Genomic DNA, 20,263 nt, shown 5'->3' with positions numbered 1-20,263 from the left:
TTTGGCTTTGCGAATGGACCAAACCATTCATGTAAATAGAGGGGGGGGGGGGGTTCTGTGGTCGTTGCGAATGGACCAAACCATTGTTTTTTTTTTGCAGTTTTTTTTTTTTTTGCAGTTTTTTTTTTTTTGCAAGGAACGGGCACCCACGTACGGGCACGTCCTAGCTTATATATAGTACGGGCATGCCCTAGTGTTGACAATTTGGCCGATGGTGATCTCAAAAATAGTTGGTGGTTAAATTCAGTTGGGTGCTATGAAAGTCCTATTCAAATTTCAAATCAATTGGATGAAAATTGAGGATTTTAGAAATTCAAAAAAAGTAATTGATCGGCCTATGTTGACCTTTTGGCCGAAGCTGATCTCAAAAATAGTTTGTGGTAGAATTCAGTTTGCCGATATGTAAACCCTATTCCAAGTCAATCTGATGAAAATTAAGGATTTTAGTAATTTGAAACAAGCGTTACGCCTAGGTCCCCCGTCGGGGAAGTGATGTGAGTTGACAAAGTGGAGGACGCAGAAAACATGCCATGATATGATATTTCGCTCACAAGGTTCAGACATACATGGCGGCGGCCATCTTGGATTTTGACGTGGCGACCCAATTTTCAAAAGGGTTCTTCCTTATGCCTAGATGCACCCACACGCCAGATTAGAAGTTGGTACTTCGCTTATTTTTCAAGGTATTCCGCTCGCAAGGTTCAGACATACATGGCATCAGACATACATGGCGGCGGCCATCTTGGATTTTGACGTGGGTTGCACCCACACACCAAATTCGAATGTGGTCCTTCGCTTACGCACGCACGGGAAAACCATAGTCCCCCTTTCGCTCCGCGGTGCGACGGGGGACAAAAAGTGGTTGACCTTTGGCTTATGTTGACCTTTTGGCCGATTCTGATCTCAAAAATAGTTGGTGTTTGAATTCATTCACTGATATGTAAATCCCATTCAAATTTCAAGTGAATCGGATAAAAATTGAGGCTTTTAGAAATTTGAAATTGTTGTTGACCGTTGGCCTATGTTTCTCTTTTGGCCTATGGTGATCTCAAAATTAGTTGGTGGTTGAATTCAGTTTGCTGATACGTAAATCCTATTCAGATTTCAAGTGAATAGGATGAAAATTGAGGATTTTAGAAATTCGGAAAAAGTGGTTGACCTTTGGCCTATGTTGACCTTTTGGCCTATGCAAAAAGGTCTCAAAAATAGTTGGTGGTTGAATTCAGTTCACAGATATGTAAATCCCCTTCAAATTTCAAGTGAATCGGATAAAAATTGAGGCTTTTAGATATTTGAAATTGTTGTTGACCGTTGGCCTATGTTTCCCTTTTGGCCTAAGCTGATCTCAAAAATAGTTGGTGGTTGAATTCAATTCGCCGACATGATTATCCTATTCAAATCAATCGGATGACAATTGAGGACTTTTAGAAATTTGAAGAAAAGTGGTTGACCTTTGGCCTATGTTGACCTTTTGGCCTATGTTGATCTCAAAAATAGTTGGTGGTTGAATTCAGTTCGCTGATATGTAAATCCTATTCAAATTTCAAGTCAATTGGGTGAAAATTGAGGATTTTAGAATTTTGAATTGTTTTTTTTAATTTTTTTTGGAAACAAGATCGAAGCTCGTGAAAGGGCTAACATTAATCACACAAAACGTCAAACCGACACATAAAACACAAAATAAGGGGAGCGGTAGACAAGATGGGGAGAGAGGGGGAAGGACACAAACACAACATTTGAGAGCAGGGACATCGAGAGAAATGTGGGAGGGAGAGGGCTTGGGGGGAGGTGGGAGCCATAAAACATATGGACACTGCTCGGACTTCCAGGAAAGAAGTTGGAATTTCAAAAAAGTGTATCTGGGGTGAATCAGCAGGGGTAGAAAAGATCAGCGTTTTGGGGGAAGATAAGAGATGGTGGTGAACAGCTGTTTTAAAGACCTGGAAGGAGGGGTGGGATTGAAGGGAGTGGGGGAGTTTCTTCCAGAGGTGGGTGAAAAGGGGAATGAAAGAGTGAAGGTGAGCAGAGAGCCTAGATTTTGGCAGTTTAACCATAAGAGGCTTGCTGGCAGATCTTGTGCGACCTGTAGGAATAATAGGGGGACAGATCACAGAGAGAGCTAAGGGAGCAAGGTAGAAGGAGTCGGTAGAAGACAGAAAGACCACCAACCCGCCTGCGGTGAGTGAGTGAAAGGTCCCCAGAGTTAGCTTCATCGCAGGAGATTCCAATGATTCTGAAAGCTTTGGTTTCAACAGCGTGAAGCCGAGTTCAGTGTGAGGCAGGAGCACCGGCCCAGAGGGGGGGACAGTATTCCATTGAGCTGCGGATGAAAGCCTTGTATGTGGTGAGGAGCTCAGGTGTGCCAAGGAAGGACTTCGCACGACGGAGGATGCCCAGTCGGCGACTGGCTTTGGAGGCCAGATTGGGAATGTGGTTTTCCCAAGAAAGATCATGGCAGATAATGAGACCCAAAAGCTTGAACGACAGAACTTGTTGGAGAGGATTGTTGAGAAAGTGGATGGGAGGGTTTTCCGTTCGGTCTTTTCGGAGAGACATAGTAAGAGTGTGAGATTTGTCAGGATTGAAAGACATGTTCCACTTGTTTGACCAGTCTGTGATTTTGTCCGGGTCTGCAGAGTGAGGAGGCTGCAGACTGCCGATCCGAGGGATGAGGAATGGAGCGGCAGAGAGTGGAGTCATCAGCAAAGAGATAGAGAGGATTTTCCAGAGTTGGAGAGATCATTGATGAAGACCAGAAATAGCACAGGCCCAGAACACTACCTTGGGGAACTCCAGCCAGAACAGGAAAGGGAGATGAGAGAAATCCATTCAGGGCCAAACGTTGCCTACGATCAGAGAAGGAAGTCCGCAAGCCATGAGTGGAGATTTCCATGGATACCATAGGAGGAGAGTTTGGTGAGCAGAGCTGGGTGCCAGACCGTATCGAAGGCACGTGATACGTCAAGGGAGACAGCTCTGATTTCCTGTTTGGCATTGAGGACCTCCATACATTGTTGAGACAGCAGAAGCAACATGTCCAGAGTAGAATGACCTGGTTTGAATCCAAATTGATGATCAGAGATCAAGCCATTGGAGAAGAGGAAGGATTTGATGTCCGAAGCAATGATGGATTCCATGACTTTGCTGATAATTGGTCGCAGACTGATTGGTCTGTAGTTGCAAGGATCTGTTTTTGCACCTTTTTTGTGTAAAGTGGTAATGTTTGCTGATTTCCAAGATGCTGGCAGATGACCTTGAGCAAAAGAGAGGGTGAAAAGAACAGAGAGAGAGGGTGAGATGAGGCAGAGGTGAGAGCGGCAGAGCAGGATTTTCGGACCCTTGGGCTGATTCCGTCTGGTTCAGTTGCAGAATCAGAGTCGAGGTTTGACAAAAACTTCTCCACCTTGTCAGGAGAGGACACAGAGTCCAGGAGCAGTTGGGTTTGACTGGGTAAGGTGGGAACAGAAAGAGATGAGTTTGGGACACAAGATTTTGAGGCAAACACAGAGTTGAGGCATTCGGCTTTGTCACGTGCGGTGTCAACTGTGTAGCCATTTGAGGTAAGGGAGGGGATGGAGGGGGGGACAAACACCAGAAACGGTTTTGACCAGACACCACCAGGATTTGGAGGAAGGAGACAGGTTTGAGAGTTCAATCTTGAGTGTGGAGAGATAGTGCTTCCTGGCACTCCTGAGGGTGGACACACACTTGTTCCGAGCTTGTTGGAAGGAACTGAGATTTCCTTCAGTTGGATTTGCCTTCCAAGAGGCAAAGGCAAGTTCTTTCAGGGCAACTGCCTCACCACAAGATTCAGTGTACCATGGACGGGAGGAAGGGTAAGACATCTGAAGACGAGATGGGATAAATCTGTGCATGAGAGAGAGCAGTTTGCTTTGGAAGCATTGATGTCAGAGGCAGTAGAGACGGGAGACCAATCCAGATGATTGATGGCTGCTTGCAGACCGTGCCAGTCAGCCTGAGTAAAATGCCAGACTCGTCGGCGCTGAGGAGGCTCTCTGAGAATGGCCAGAGAGATGTCCACTTTAACAAGCACATGATCAGAAGAACCGATTGGAGCAGAAGAAGAGCAGCAGACATTTGCAGGGAAGTTTGTCATAACCAAGTCGAGAAGAGAAGATACTCCATTGACTGAGATCCGGGTCAGGAAATTGACAGATTGTGTCTGTCCCAATGAGTCACAGAAGTCCTTTTCTGAGGTGCCATGGCTGGTGAGAGAGGAACCCACACCCAGCCAGCTGGCATGATGACAGATGTTGTCACCACATACGAGGAAGAGAGAGTTTGGATGAGTTGATAGAAGTTGGTCCATGTTGTCCGACAGCGAAATGTAAATGGAGTCATCACTGTTTGGAGGACGGTACAGAACACATATGAACAAAGGGTTGGAGCGGAGAGGAAGCCGTAGCCAGAGGTATTCCTGGGGGTGGGGTGGAGAGAGGGCAGTGCAAGGAGAGTGAGGAAGAGAGTTTTTGATAAAGATAGCCACCCCCACCACCAGAACGAGGTTCAGGTCTATCTTACCGGAGGAGGGAGTAACCAGGAAGAGATATTAAGGAATCAGAGACATCTTGAAGGAGGAAAGTTTCTGTTAAGCAGATCAAGTCTGGATTGCCAGAAGCAACCTGAATGGAGAGATCAATCAGGTTTGAGCGAAGGCCCCGGATGTTTGAGGTCCATACCGTTAATGAGGAGAGATGAGGAGCATCGGGTGCAGGACAGGGGAGGGGAGGGGTAGGGTCAGATGAAGGACGACATGGGGAGGTAGGGAGAGCAGTTGATAGTGTGTCAGAGATTACAGAAGAGTTACAAGAAAGCGAAGGATGAGGAGGACGAAAGGTTTGATGGTGATGGGATGAAGCAAAGTGAGGGGTTGTATGAGGGGGGGCAGAGGAAGGTAGAAGGTTGGGGGAGGTGGAGGTATGAGATAGAAGGGAGACGAAGTGGGGAGGAGGCAGGTTTGGGTAGGAGGAGGGGGAGAATTGGAGAGGGATGGGAGGAGGGGAGATTTGAAGGGGAGGGGTTGGGGGGAGTTTTGAAGGGGAGGGGCGAGGAGGAAGATTTTGAAGGGGAGGGGTGAGGGGGAAGTTTAGGAGGGGAGGGGCAAGGGGGGAGTTTAGGAGGGGAGGGGCAAGTGGGGAGATTTGGAGGGGAGGGGCAAGGGGGAGTTTAGAAAGTGGATGAGTAATGAAAGACAAACATGTATAACAAATTGGGTTTGTTGTGATTTTCAAGTTAGCGATCCATTTAAGAACGATGGAGGAGGGGTGGAATGAATGTAAATTTAGAGCATGTCATGAGGAAGAATTGTAAGAGATTTAATAATTTTTTGAAGTGATATATGAGTTGAAGAGGGAATTGAAAAAAGCCTTTTCAATAGGAAGAAAAGCAGCGTGTTGTAATATACCACTGAATAAAACACTGCAGGGGAAAGTTAAAACATATATAAACAAAACCGTGAAGAACAGTCTTATATTCACAAAAATACCAACGGGGAGAGGGCCTAGAAAGGTGGAAGGCAAGGAGATAATGGAGGCGGGGCGAGACAGCCCACGTGGACAGAAGCACACGATGGGACAACAGCACACGTGGAGAAAGGGAAATAAATGTTTTTTTTTTGTTTTGATTTTTGTTTTTGTTTTTTGGGGGGGTTGGGGGGGGGGGTTAAAACGTTAGACAAAGTCGATGTTCGGGGAAGTTTGGGGGAGAAGGGAAAAATCTAAGAACCAAGCAAAAACAGCGAAGGAAGGAACAAGCTTCGACGGGGGAAGCCTCGGGCTACAAGGCTGCACACGTGCGGCAAACAAACGATTAATTTATGAAAGAATAACACCGATAAACTTCCTCGGGACACACTATGGGTACACACACCGAAAGATAAATACAGTTTCGACAAAATACAATTGTGAACAATTACTTAACATCGAAAACGTGGAGAACGTGTACAGCTTCGAAAATCCTAGCCGTCGCGGGCAAGATGTCACGAGATCTCGAGCCTATGTTGACCTTTTGGTTGTTGACCTTTGGCCTATGTTGACCCTTTGGCCTATGCTGATCTCAACAATAGTTGGTGGTTCAATTCAGTTTGCCGATATGTATATCCGTTTCAAATTTCAAGTCAATCGGATGAAAATTGAGGATTTTAGAAATTTGAAAAAAGCCTTTGACCTTTGGCCTATGTTGACCTTTTGACCCCAAAAATATATAGGATTTTGTCGGACCACGAACTCTACCATTTGGTAAAGTTTCATGAAGATCGGTTTAAAATTGTGACCTGTAGGCAAGTATATGTGAGCGAGCGGACAGACGGACGGACGGACGGACACGCACGCACACACACACACACACACGCACACACACACTTCAAAAATATATATATTTTGCCAAGTAATAAATCTTGCAATCAAAATAAAACTCTCCATCATGTAAATATGTTTTTTAAAGCACAAAAACAAGCAATTAAAACGTTTTTTTAATGGTTGTGCCTGAAAATTACACGATCCATCTCTCTCAATTTGGGTTCTCGAAATGGGCTCGAATTGGGCTCGATTTGGACGAGTGTGCGTGCACGGGTTAACTGTTTAACATTTCACTGGTCAAGTTAACACATAGAAATGATCAACATTCAACACAGCAATTCACCACCATCTCAGATCATCCCAAATCATGATCTTTTCTACACCCATTAAACCATCAAGTGATGTCTATGGCAAAGGTCTCATCGAAGGATAAGTTGTGGAGGATGGTGATACTTGTCACTCACCTAACCGTGTATGTGCATACCTCACCCGACCACCACCTTAACGCAACGCTTCCCCCAAACAAAGCGAACAAAAAAAGAAGTTATAGTAATTTTTAAAAAAAAATTCGTTTAAATATTTTGTTTGCCTACATCGCACCTCCCCCCCAATGAGATTGGGTATGTGGCGTGAAATGGATTTATCCGGTCTGGTGTAATTCAGCCATCATGGGCCTAATGGCCTTCTGCATCAAGGTTACTTGTGTATCCAGAGACAAACACATCTACGAGTCTGGGGTAAAAGGACACAGCGACAAGTCTGGGGTAAAAGGACACAGATACGAGTCTGGGGTAAAAGGACACAGATACGAGTCTGGGGTAAAAGGACACAGATACGAGTCTGGGGTAAAAGGACACAGCTACGAGTCTGGGGTAAAAGGACACAGCGACGAGTCTGGGGTAAAAGGGCACAGCTACGAGTCTGGGGTAAAAGGGCACAGCTACGAGTCTGGGGTAAAAGGGCACAGCTACGAGTCTGGGGTAAAAGGGCACAGCTACGAGTCTGGGGTAGAAGGGCACAGCTACGAGTCTGGGGTAGAAGGGCACAGCTACGAGTCTGGGGTAGAAGGGCACAGCTACGAGTCTGGGGTAGAAGGGCACAGCTACTCGTCTGGGGTCGAGGGCACAGCTACTCGTCTGGGGTCGAGGGCACAGCTACTCGTCTGGGGTCGAGGGCACAGCTACTCGTCTGGGGTCGAGGGCACAGCTACTCGTCTGGGGTCGAGGGCACAGCTACTCGTCTGGGGTCGAGGGCACAGCGACTCGTCTGGGGTCGAGGGCACAGCGACTCGTCTGGGGTCGAGGGCACAGCGACTCGCCTGGGGTCGAGGGCACAGCGACTCGCCTGGGGTCGAGGGCACAGCGACTCGCCTGGGGTCGAGGGCACAGCGACTCGCCTGGGGTCGAGGGCACAGCGACTCGCCTGGGGTCGAGGGCACAGCGACTCGCCTGGGGTCGAGGACACAGCGACTCGCCTGGGGTCGAGGACACAGCGACTCGCCTGGGGTCGAGGACACAGCGACTCGCCTGGGGTCGAGGACACAGCGACTCGCCTGGGGTCGAGGACACAGCGACTCGCCTGGGGTCGAGGACACAGCGACTCGCCTGGGGTCGAGGACACAGCGACTCGCCTGGGGTCGAGGACACAGCGACTCGCCTGGGGTCGAGGACACAGCGACTCGCCTGGGGTCGAGGACACAGCGACTCGCCTGGGGTCGAGGACACAGCGACTCGCCTGGGGTCGAGGACACAGCGACTCGCCTGGGGTCGAGGACACAGCGACTCGCCTGGGGTCGAGGACACAGCGACTCGCCTGGGGTCGAGGACACAGCGACTCGCCTGGGGTCGAGGACACAGCGACTCGCCTGGGGTCGAGGACACAGCGACTCGCCTGGGGTCGAGGACACAGCGACTCGCCTGGGGTCGAGGACACAGCGACTCGCCTGGGGTCGAGGACACAGCGACTCGCCTGGGGTCGAGGACACAGCGACTCGCCTGGGGTCGAGGACACAGCGACTCGCCTGGGGTCGAGGACACAGCGACTCGCCTGGGGTCGAGGACACAGCGACTCGCCTGGGGTCGAGGACACAGCGACTCGCCTGGGGTCGAGGACACAGCGACTCGCCTGGGGTCGAGGACACAGCGACTCGCCTGGGGTCGAGGACACAGCGACTCGCCTGGGGTCGAGGACACAGCGACTCGCCTGGGGTCGAGGACACAGCGACTCGCCTGGGGTCGAGGACACAGCGACTCGCCTGGGGTCGAGGACACAGCGACTCGCCTGGGGTCGAGGACACAGCGACTCGCCTGGGGTCGAGGACACAGCGACTCGCCTGGGGTCGAGGACACAGCGACTCGCCTGGGGTCGAGGACACAGCGACTCGCCTGGGGTCGAGGACACAGCGACTCGCCTGGGGTCGAGGACACAGCGACTCGCCTGGGGTCGAGGACACAGCGACTCGCCTGGGGTCGAGGACACAGCGACTCGCCTGGGGTCGAGGACACAGCGACTCGCCTGGGGTCGAGGACACAGCGACTCGCCTGGGGTCGAGGACACAGCGACTCGCCTGGGGTCGAGGACACAGCGACTCGCCTGGGGTCGAGGACACAGCGACTCGCCTGGGGTCGAGGACACAGCGACTCGCCTGGGGTCGAGGACACAGCGACTCGCCTGGGGTCGAGGACACAGCGACTCGCCTGGGGTCGAGGACACAGCGACTCGCCTGGGGTCGAGGACACAGCGACTCGCCTGGGGTCGAGGACACAGCGACTCGCCTGGGGTCGAGGACACAGCGACTCGCCTGGGGTCGAGGACACAGCTACTCGCCTGGGGTCGAGGACACAGCTACTCGCCTGGGGTCGAGGACACAGCTACTCGCCTGGGGTCGAGGACACAGCTACTCGCCTGGGGTCGAGGACACAGCTACTCGCCTGGGGTCGAGGACACAGCTACTCGCCTGGGGTCGAGGACACAGCTACTCGCCTGGGGTCGAGGACACAGCTACTCGCCTGGGGTCGAGGACACAGCTACTCGCCTGGGGTCGAGGACACAGCTACTCGCCTGGGGTCGAGGACACAGCTACTCGCCTGGGGTCGAGGACACAGCTACTCGCCTGGGGTCGAGGACACAGCTACTCGCCTGGGGTCGAGGACACAGCTACTCGCCTGGGGTCGAGGACACAGCTACTCGCCTGGGGTCGAGGACACAGCTACTCGCCTGGGGTCGAGGACACAGCTACTCGCCTGGGGTCGAGGACACAGCTACTCGCCTGGGGTCGAGGACACAGCTACTCGCCTGGGGTCGAGGACACAGCTACTCGCCTGGGGTCGAGGACACAGCTACTCGCCTGGGGTCGAGGACACAGCTACTCGCCTGGGGTCGAGGACACAGCTACTCGCCTGGGGTCGAGGACACAGCTACTCGCCTGGGGTCGAGGACACAGCTACTCGCCTGGGGTCGAGGACACAGCTACTCGCCTGGGGTCGAGGACACAGCTACTCGCCTGGGGTCGAGGACACAGCTACTCGCCTGGGGTCGAGGACACAGCTACTCGCCTGGGGTCGAGGACACAGCTACTCGCCTGGGGTCGAGGACACAGCTACTCGCCTGGGGTCGAGGACACAGCGACTCGCCTGGGGTCGAGGACACAGCGACTCGCCTGGGGTCGAGGACACAGCGACTCGCCTGGGGTCGAGGACACAGCGACTCGCCTGGGGTCGAGGACACAGCGACTCGCCTGGGGTCGAGGACACAGCGACTCGCCTGGGGTCGAGGACACAGCGACTCGCCTGGGGTCGAGGACACAGCGACTCGCCTGGGGTCGAGGACACAGCGACTCGCCTGGGGTCGAGGACACAGCGACTCGCCTGGGGTCGAGGACACAGCGACTCGCCTGGGGTCGAGGACACAGCGACTCGCCTGGGGTCGAGGACACAGCGACTCGCCTGGGGTCGAGGACACAGCGACTCGCCTGGGGTCGAGGACACAGCGACTCGCCTGGGGTCGAGGACACAGCGACTCGCCTGGGGTCGAGGACACAGCGACTCGCCTGGGGTCGAGGACACAGCTACTCGCCTGGGGTCGAGGACACAGCTACTCGCCTGGGGTCGAGGACACAGCTACTCGCCTGGGGTCGAGGACACAGCTACTCGCCTGGGGGCGAGGACACAGCTACTCGCCTGGGGGCGAGGACACAGCTACTCGCCTGGGGGCGAGGACACAGCTACTAGCCTGGGGGCGAGGACACAGCTACTAGCCTGGGGGCGAGGACACAGCTACTAGCCTGGGGGCGAGGACACAGCTACTAGCCTGGGGGCGAGGACACAGCTACTAGCCTGGGGGCGAGGACACAGCTACTAGCCTGGGGGCGAGGACACAGCTACTAGCCTGGGGTCGAGGACACAGCTACTAGCCTGGGGTCGAGGACACAGCTACTAGCCTGGGGTCGAGGACACAGCTACTAGCCTGGGGTCGAGGACACAGCTACTAGCCTGGGGTCGAGGACACAGCTACTAGCCTGGGGTCGAGGACACAGCTACTAGCCTGGGGTCGAGGACACAGCTACTAGCCTGGGGTCGAGGACACAGCTACTAGCCTGGGGTCGAGGACACAGCTACTAGCCTGGGGTCGAGGACACAGCTACTAGCCTGGGGTCGAGGACACAGCTACTAGTCTGGGGTCGAGGACACAGCTACTAGTCTGGGGTCGAGGACACAGCTACTAGTCTGGGGTCGAGGACACAGCTACTAGTCTGGGGTCGAGGACACAGCTACTACTAGTCTGGGGTCGAGGACACAGCTACTACTAGTCTGGGGTCGAGGACACAGCTACTACTAGTCTGGGGTCGAGGACACAGCTACTACTAGTCTGGGGTCGAGGACACAGCTACTACTAGTCTGGGGTCGAGGACACAGCTACTACTAGTCTGGGGTCGAGGACACAGCTACTACTAGTCTGGGGTCGAGGACACAGCTACTACTAGTCTGGGGTCGAGGACACAGCTACTACTAGTCTGGGGTCGAGGACACAGCTACTACTAGTCTGGGGTCGAGGACACAGCTACTACTAGTCTGGGGTCGAGGACACAGCTACTACTAGTCTGGGGTCGAGGACACAGCTACTACTAGTCTGGGGTCGAGGACACAGCTACTACTAGTCTGGGGTCGAGGACACAGCTACTACTAGTCTGGGGTCGAGGACACAGCTACTACTAGTCTGGGGTCGAGGACACAGCTACTACTAGTCTGGGGTCGAGGACACAGCTACTACTAGTCTGGGGTCGAGGACACAGCTACTACTAGTCTGGGGTCGAGGACACAGCTACTACTAGTCTGGGGTCGAGGACACAGCTACTACTAGTCTGGGGTCGAGGACACAGCTACTACTAGTCTGGGGTCGAGGACACAGCTACTACTAGTCTGGGGTCGAGGACACAGCTACTACTAGTCTGGGGTCGAGGACACAGCTACTACTAGTCTGGGGTCGAGGACACAGCTACTACTAGTCTGGGGTCGAGGACACAGCTACTACTAGTCTGGGGTCGAGGACACAGCTACTACTAGTCTGGGGTCGAGGACACAGCTACTACTAGTCTGGGGTCGAGGACACAGCTACTACTAGTCTGGGGTCGAGGACACAGCTACTACTAGTCTGGGGTCGAGGACACAGCTACTACTAGTCTGGGGTCGAGGACACAGCTACTACTAGTCTGGGGTCGAGGACACAGCTACTACTAGTCTGGGGTCGAGGACACAGCTACTACTAGTCTGGGGTCGAGGACACAGCTACTACTAGTCTGGGGTCGAGGACACAGCTACTACTAGTCTGGGGTCGAGGACACAGCTACTACTAGTCTGGGGTCGAGGACACAGCTACTACTAGTCTGGGGTCGAGGACACAGCTACTACTAGTCTGGGGTCGAGGACACAGCTACTACTAGTCTGGGGTCGAGGACACAGCTACTACTAGTCTGGGGTCGAGGACACAGCTACTACTAGTCTGGGGTCGAGGACACAGCTACTACTAGTCTGGGGTCGAGGACACAGCTACTACTAGTCTGGGGTCGAGGACACAGCTACTACTAGTCTGGGGTCGAGGACACAGCTACTACTAGTCTGGGGTCGAGGACACAGCTACTACTAGTCTGGGGTCGAGGACACAGCTACTACTAGTCTGGGGTCGAGGACACAGCTACTACTAGTCTGGGGTCGAGGACACAGCTACTACTAGTCTGGGGTCGAGGACACAGCTACTACTAGTCTGGGGTCGAGGACACAGCTACTACTAGTCTGGGGTCGAGGACACAGCTACTACTAGTCTGGGGTCGAGGACACAGCTACTACTAGTCTGGGGTCGAGGACACAGCTACTACTAGTCTGGGGTCGAGGACACAGCTACTACTAGTCTGGGGTCGAGGACACAGCTACTACTAGTCTGGGGTCGAGGACACAGCTACTACTAGTCTGGGGTCGAGGACACAGCTACTACTAGTCTGGGGTCGAGGACACAGCTACTACTAGTCTGGGGTCGAGGACACAGCTACTACTAGTCTGGGGTCGAGGACACAGCTACTACTAGTCTGGGGTCGAGGACACAGCTACTACTAGTCTGGGGTCGAGGACACAGCTACTACTAGTCTGGGGTCGAGGACACAGCTACTACTAGTCTGGGGTCGAGGACACAGCTACTACTAGTCTGGGGTCGAGGACACAGCTACTACTAGTCTGGGGTCGAGGACACAGCTACTACTAGTCTGGGGTCGAGGACACAGCTACTACTAGTCTGGGGTCGAGGACACAGCTACTACTAGTCTGGGGTCGAGGACACAGCTACTACTAGTCTGGGGTCGAGGACACAGCTACTACTAGTCTGGGGTCGAGGACACAGCTACTACTAGTCTGGGGTCGAGGACACAGCTGCTACTAGTCTGGGGTCGAGGACACAGCTGCTACTAGTCTGGGGTCGAGGACACAGCTGCTACTAGTCTGGGGTCGAGGACACAGCTGCTACTAGTCTGGGGTCGAGGACACAGCTGCTACTAGTCTGGGGTCGAGGACACAGCTACTAGTCTGGGGTCGAGGACACAGCTACTAGTCTGGGGTCGAGGACACAGCTACTAGTCTGGGGTCGAGGACACAGCTACTAGTCTGGGGTCGAGGACACAGCGACTCGCCTGGGGTCGAGGACACAGCGACTCGCCTGGGGTCGAGGACACAGCGACTCGCCTGGGGTCGAGGACACCACAGCGACTCGCCTGGGGTCGAGGACACAGCTACTCGCCTGGGGTCGAGGACACAGCTACTCGCCTGGGGTCGAGGACACAGCTACTCGCCTGGGGTCGAGGACACAGCTACTCGCCTGGGGTCGAGGACACAGCGACTCGCCTGGGGTCGAGGACACAGCGACTCGCCTGGGGTCGAGGACACAGCGACTCGCCTGGGGTCGAGGACACAGCGACTCGCCTGGGGTCGAGGACACAGCGACTCGCCTGGGGTCGAGGACACAGTGACTCGCCTGGGGTCGAGGACACAGCGACTCGCCTGGGGTCGAGGACACAGCGACTCGCCTGGGGTCGAGGACACAGCGACTCGCCTGGGGTCGAGGACACAGCTACTCGCCTGGGGTCGAGGACACAGCTACTCGCCTGGGGTCGAGGACACAGCTACTCGCCTGGGGTCGAGGACACAGCTACTCGCCTGGGGTCGAGGACACAGCTACTCGCCTGGGGTCGAGGACACAGCTACTCGCCTGGGGGCGAGGACACAGCTACTCGCCTGGGGGCGAGGACACAGCTACTCGCCTGGGGGCGAGGACACAGCTACTAGCCTGGGGGCGAGGACACAGCTACTAGCCTGGGGGCGAGGACACAGCTACTAGCCTGGGGGCGAGGACACAGCTACTAGCCTGGGGGCGAGGACACAGCTACTAGCCTGGGGTCGAGGACACAGCTACTAGCCTGGGGTCGAGGACACAGCTACTAGCCTGGGGTCGAGGACACAGCTACTAGCCTGGGGTCGAGGACACAGCTACTAGCCTGGGGTCGAGGACACAGCTACTAGCCTGGGGTCGAGGACACAGCTACTAGCCTGGGGTCGAGGACACAGCTACTAGCCTGGGGTCGAGGACACAGCTACTAGCCTGGGGTCGAGGACACAGCTACTAGCCTGGGGTCGAGGACACAGCTACTAGCCTGGGGTCGAGGACACAGCTACTAGCCTGGGGTCGAGGACACAGCTACTAGCCTGGGGTCGAGGACACAGCTACTAGCCTGGGGTCGAGGACACAGCTACTAGCCTGGGGTCGAGGACACAGCTACTAGCCTGGGGTCGAGGACACAGCTACTACTAGTCTGGGGTCGAGGACACAGCTACTACTAGTCTGGGGTCGAGGACACAGCTACTACTAGTCTGGGGTCGAGGACACAGCTACTACTAGTCTGGGGTCGAGGACACAGCTACTACTAGTCTGGGGTCGAGGACACAGCTACTACTAGTCTGGGGTCGAGGACACAGCTACTACTAGTCTGGGGTCGAGGACACAGCTACTACTAGTCTGGGGTCGAGGACACAGCTACTACTAGTCTGGGGTCGAGGACACAGCTACTACTAGTCTGGGGTCGAGGACACAGCTACTACTAGTCTGGGGTCGAGGACACAGCTACTACTAGTCTGGGGTCGAGGACACAGCTACTACTAGTCTGGGGTCGAGGACACAGCTACTACTAGTCTGGGGTCGAGGACACAGCTACTACTAGTCTGGGGTCGAGGACACAGCTACTACTAGTCTGGGGTCGAGGACACAGCTACTACTAGTCTGGGGTCGAGGACACAGCTACTACTAGTCTGGGGTCGAGGACACAGCTACTAGTCTGGGGTCGAGGACACAGCTACTAGTCTGGGGTCGAGGACACAGCTACTAGTCTGGGGTCGAGGACACAGCTACTAGTCTGGGGTCGAGGACACAGCTACTAGTCTGGGGTCGAGGACACAGCGACTAGTCTGGGGTCGAGGACACAGCGACTCGCCTGGGGTCGAGGACACAGCGACTCGCCTGGGGTCGAGGACAGCTACTCGCCTGGGGTCGAGGACACAGCTACTCGCCTGGGGTCGAGGACACAGCTACTCGCCTGGGGTCGAGGACACAGCTACTCGCCTGGGGTCGAGGACACAGCGACTCGCCTGGGGTCGAGGACACAGCGACTCGCCTGGGGTCGAGGACACAGCGACTCGCCTGGGGTCGAGGACACAGCGACTCGCCTGGGGTCGAGGACACAGCGACTCGCCTGGGGTCGAGGACACAGCGACTCGCCTGGGGTCGAGGACACAGCGACTCGCCTGGGGTCGAGGACACAGCGACTCGCCTGGGGTCGAGGACACAGCGACTCGCCTGGGGTCGAGGACACAGCGACTCGCCTGGGGTCGAGGACACAGCTACTCGCCTGGGGTCGAGGACACAGCGACTCGCCTGGGGTCGAGGACACAGCTACTCGCCTGGGGTCGAGGACACAGCTACTCGCCTGGGGTCGAGGACACAGCTACTCGCCTGGGGTCGAGGACACAGCTACTCGCCTGGGGTCGAGGACACAGCTACTCGCCTGGGGGCGAGGACACAGCTACTCGCCTGGGGGCGAGGACACAGCTACTAGCCTGGGGGCGAGGACACAGCTACTAGCCTGGGGGCGAGGACACAGCTACTAGCCTGGGGGCGAGGACACAGCTACTAGCCTGGGGGCGAGGACACAGCTACTAGCCTGGGGGCGAGGACACAGCTACTAGCCTGGGGTCGAGGACACAGCTACTAGCCTGGGGTCGAGGACACAGCTACTAGCCTGGGGTCGAGGACACAGCTACTAGCCTGGGGTCGAGGACACAGCTACTAGCCTGGGGTCGAGGACACAGCTACTAGCCTGGGGTCGAGGACACAGCTACTAGCCTGGGGTCGAGGACACAGCTACTAGCCTGGGGTCGAGGACACAGCTACTAGCCTGGGGTCGAGGACACAGCTACTAGCCTGGGGTCGAGGACACAGCTACTAGCCTGGGGTCGAGGACACAGCTACTAGCCTGGGGTCGAGGACACAGCTACTAGCCTGGGGTCGAGGACACAGCTACTAGCCTGGGGTCGAGGACACAGCTACTAGTCTGGGGTCGAGGACACAGCTACTAGTCTGGGGTCGAGGACACAGCTACTAGTCTGGGGTCGAGGACACAGCTACTAGTCTGGGGTCGAGGACACAGCTACTAGTCTGGGGTCGAGGACACAGCTACTAGTCTGGGGTCGAGGACACAGCTACTAGTCTGGGGTCGAGGACACAGCTACTACTAGTCTGGGGTCGAGGACACAGCTACTACTAGTCTGGGGTCGAGGACACAGCTACTACTAGTCTGGGGTCGAGGACACAGCTACTACTAGTCTGGGGTCGAGGACACAGCTACTACTAGTCTGGGGTCGAGGACACAGCTACTACTAGTCTGGGGTCGAGGACACAGCTACTACTAGTCTGGGGTCGAGGACACAGCTACTACTAGTCTGGGGTCGAGGACACAGCTACTACTAGTCTGGGGTCGAGGACACAGCTACTACTAGTCTGGGGTCGAGGACACAGCTACTACTAGTCTGGGGTCGAGGACACAGCTACTACTAGTCTGGGGTCGAGGACACAGCTACTACTAGTCTGGGGTCGAGGACACAGCTACTACTAGTCTGGGGTCGAGGACACAGCTACTACTAGTCTGGGGTCGAGGACACAGCTACTACTAGTCTGGGGTCGAGGACACAGCTACTACTAGTCTGGGGTCGAGGACACAGCTACTACTAGTCTGGGGTCGAGGACACAGCTACTACTAGTCTGGGGTCGAGGACACAGCTACTACTAGTCTGGGGTCGAGGACACAGCTACTACTAGTCTGGGGTCGAGGACACAGCTACTACTAGTCTGGGGTCGAGGACACAGCTACTACTAGTCTGGGGTCGAGGACACAGCTACTACTAGTCTGGGGTCGAGGACACAGCTACTACTAGTCTGGGGTCGAGGACACAGCTACTACTAGTCTGGGGTCGAGGACACAGCTACTACTAGTCTGGGGTCGAGGACACAGCTACTACTAGTCTGGGGTCGAGGACACAGCTACTACTAGTCTGGGGTCGAGGACACAGCTACTACTAGTCTGGGGTCGAGGACACAGCTACTACTAGTCTGGGGTCGAGGACACAGCTACTACTAGTCTGGGGTCGAGGACACAGCTACTACTAGTCTGGGGTCGAGGACACAGCTACTACTAGTCTGGGGTCGAGGACACAGCTACTACTAGTCTGGGGTCGAGGACACAGCTACTACTAGTCTGGGGTCGAGGACACAGCTACTACTAGTCTGGGGTCGAGGACACAGCTACTACTAGTCTGGGGTCGAGGACACAGCTACTACTAGTCTGGGGTCGAGGACACAGCTACTACTAGTCTGGGGTCGAGGACACAGCTACTACTAGTCTGGGGTCGAGGACACAGCTACTACTAGTCTGGGGTCGAGGACACAGCTACTACTAGTCTGGGGTCGAGGACACAGCTACTACTAGTCTGGGGTCGAGGACACAGCTACTACTAGTCTGGGGTCGAGGACACAGCTACTACTAGTCTGGGGTCGAGGACACAGCTACTACTAGTCTGGGGTCGAGGACACAGCTACTACTAGTCTGGGGTCGAGGACACAGCTACTACTAGTCTGGGGTCGAGGACACAGCTACTACTAGTCTGGGGTCGAGGACACAGCTACTACTAGTCTGGGGTCGAGGACACAGCTACTACTAGTCTGGGGTCGAGGACACAGCTACTACTAGTCTGGGGTCGAGGACACAGCTACTACTAGTCTGGGGTCGAGGACACAGCTACTACTAGTCTGGGGTCGAGGACACAGCTACTACTAGTCTGGGGTCGAGGACACAGCTACTACTAGTCTGGGGTCGAGGACACAGCTACTACTAGTCTGGGGTCGAGGACACAGCTACTACTAGTCTGGGGTCGAGGACACAGCTACTACTAGTCTGGGGTCGAGGACACAGCTACTACTAGTCTGGGGTCGAGGACACAGCTACTACTAGTCTGGGGTCGAGGACACAGCTACTACTAGTCTGGGGTCGAGGACACAGCTACTACTAGTCTGGGGTCGAGGACACAGCTACTACTAGTCTGGGGTCGAGGACACAGCTACTAGTCTGGGGTCGAGGACACAGCTACTAGTCTGGGGTCGAGGACACAGCTACTAGTCTGGGGTCGAGGACACAGCTACTAGTCTGGGGTCGAGGACACAGCTACTAGTCTGGGGTCGAGGACACAGCTACTAGTCTGGGGTCGAGGACACAGCTACTAGTCTGGGGGTAAAAGGACACAGCTACTAGTCTGGGGTAAAAGGACACAGCTACTAGTCTGGGGTAAAAGGACACAGCTACTAGTCTGGGGGTAAAAGGACACAGCTACTAGTCTGGGGGTAAAAGGACACAGCTACTAGTCTGGGGTAAAAGGACACAGCTACTAGTCTGGGGGTAAAAGGACACAGCTACTAGTCTGGGGTAAAAGGACACAGCTACTAGTCTGGGGGTAAAAGGACACAGCTACTAGTCTGGGGGTAAAAGGACACAGCTACTAGTCTGGGGTCGCGAATACGCAAGGTTACGCGTGCTGTGGATTTGAGCTCCTTCGTGCGAGATGGTAGTTGGACATGGATGAATGACACGATGACGACATTCGAACCACAGCCACGTGTGAACCCTGTGAGGCAACGTAGTCGGTCACGTCATACCTAGACTAGAGCATGTTGGCATCACATAACTTTACATTAGGACCAAGGATCTACCACCTACCTCGTACCTGGATTCTGGAATGGGAATCTGCAGCTCGGAAACCATTTCAATAGGTAGTCGGTACGAACGCTGCACTGTGAAGAGAAACCAGACCGAATTACCCCCGTCTGGCTCATTCCCCTTCAAACAAGAGCTTTGCGAGGCTTTTCAAAGCGGATAACGTGTGCTGTGTCGCAATCGGCCTAAACCGTGCTCCAGGACCCGGCCTGGGCTAGCGGAGCATGGGAACCTGGCGCACAGCACAGCGAGCCGGTGCCTCGGCTAGCTCGCTCAGACCGTACAGCACTCAGCAGGTAGATCTAGACCGCGATGGAGCTACGTCGGCCTTTTCTATTTTCAAACTAAAGGAACATTGCCAGAAGCGCAACACTTCAGGGCCCTCACCGGCGGTCTCTTCGGAGGGTTTGAGGAACGACGGGATGAACACGGGAGCATTGACGTTGGGCACGAAGGGCCGGGCGTTGGCGCTAAGCCGGGAGAAAGAAGCAGCAGCATCATCCGCCTCCTGTTCCCACGAGTCTGGCGCCTGATCCTGCGCATCCATGGCGCCTTCGGAAAAGATGCCGAGGAAGATGGAAGGAGCGAAGTGCGAGGACAGCAGGGAGATTGCTTCTTAAAGCACGCCGGTGGAAGACGGGACAGGAAGGACAAGGAAAAGTGTGCTACTGTCGAAGGCAAGTGAGGGTGCTTTGATAGATCGCACCCAGCCTGCGTGTCCACTGTGCTCCGCGTGTGCGAAACGTCAATGCGCATGCGCGGCGACTGAGGAAACTGTATTCCTGACTTTTCTTATATTCTACTTTGAACACTACGACGTATTCAATTTAAGAGTTAAAATAAAAAATGATCATAAATATCTCATGATTACCGGAAAGGTTGAAAGTTGTGCCGTCCAAGTTGCTGTATGTCTGCCACATGAAGGGCCGTTTGGTGGCAAAGGGGAGGTTTTCGGAATGACAGCCACAGGTGACACAGACATGGGGCAGAAGGGTTTCTGTGGGAATTGAGGAAAGGTTTAGTGGTTTTGGGGAGGGTAGAGGAACATGGAGAAGCTATAAATAGAACAGTTAACGTTTTGTATTCCACTGATAGTGAT

The 20,263-nt window shown here is 54.9% G+C and overlaps 1 protein-coding gene across 2 annotated transcripts in view; it reads right to left on the bottom strand.

Moving 5' to 3' along the window:
* The window catches only part of LOC137427298 (eukaryotic peptide chain release factor GTP-binding subunit ERF3A), a 57,926-nt gene extending 38,002 nt beyond the window's left edge, over positions 1-19,924 (bottom strand). The window contains exon 1 of one of the 2 annotated variants that reach the window (XM_068116704.2): positions 19,552-19,924. In XM_068116704.2, coding sequence (XP_067972805.1) covers positions 19,552-19,711 — 160 coding nt within the window. In that variant the 5' untranslated portion in view covers positions 19,712-19,924. Of the gene's footprint in view, positions 1-19,174 lie in introns of both variants that reach the window. The other variant, XM_068116712.2, reaches the window with a different exon arrangement.
* Positions 19,925-20,263: the final 339 nt, after the last annotated feature.

This window comes from Myxine glutinosa, chromosome 1, assembly GCF_964187855.1.
Source record: "Myxine glutinosa chromosome 1, kmMyxGlut1.1, whole genome shotgun sequence".
In the NCBI taxonomy this organism is placed as follows: Eukaryota; Metazoa; Chordata; class Myxini; order Myxiniformes; family Myxinidae; genus Myxine; species Myxine glutinosa.
Note: the sequence above shows the minus strand (reverse complement) of the source record. Positions and strands in the feature narration are given on the sequence as shown.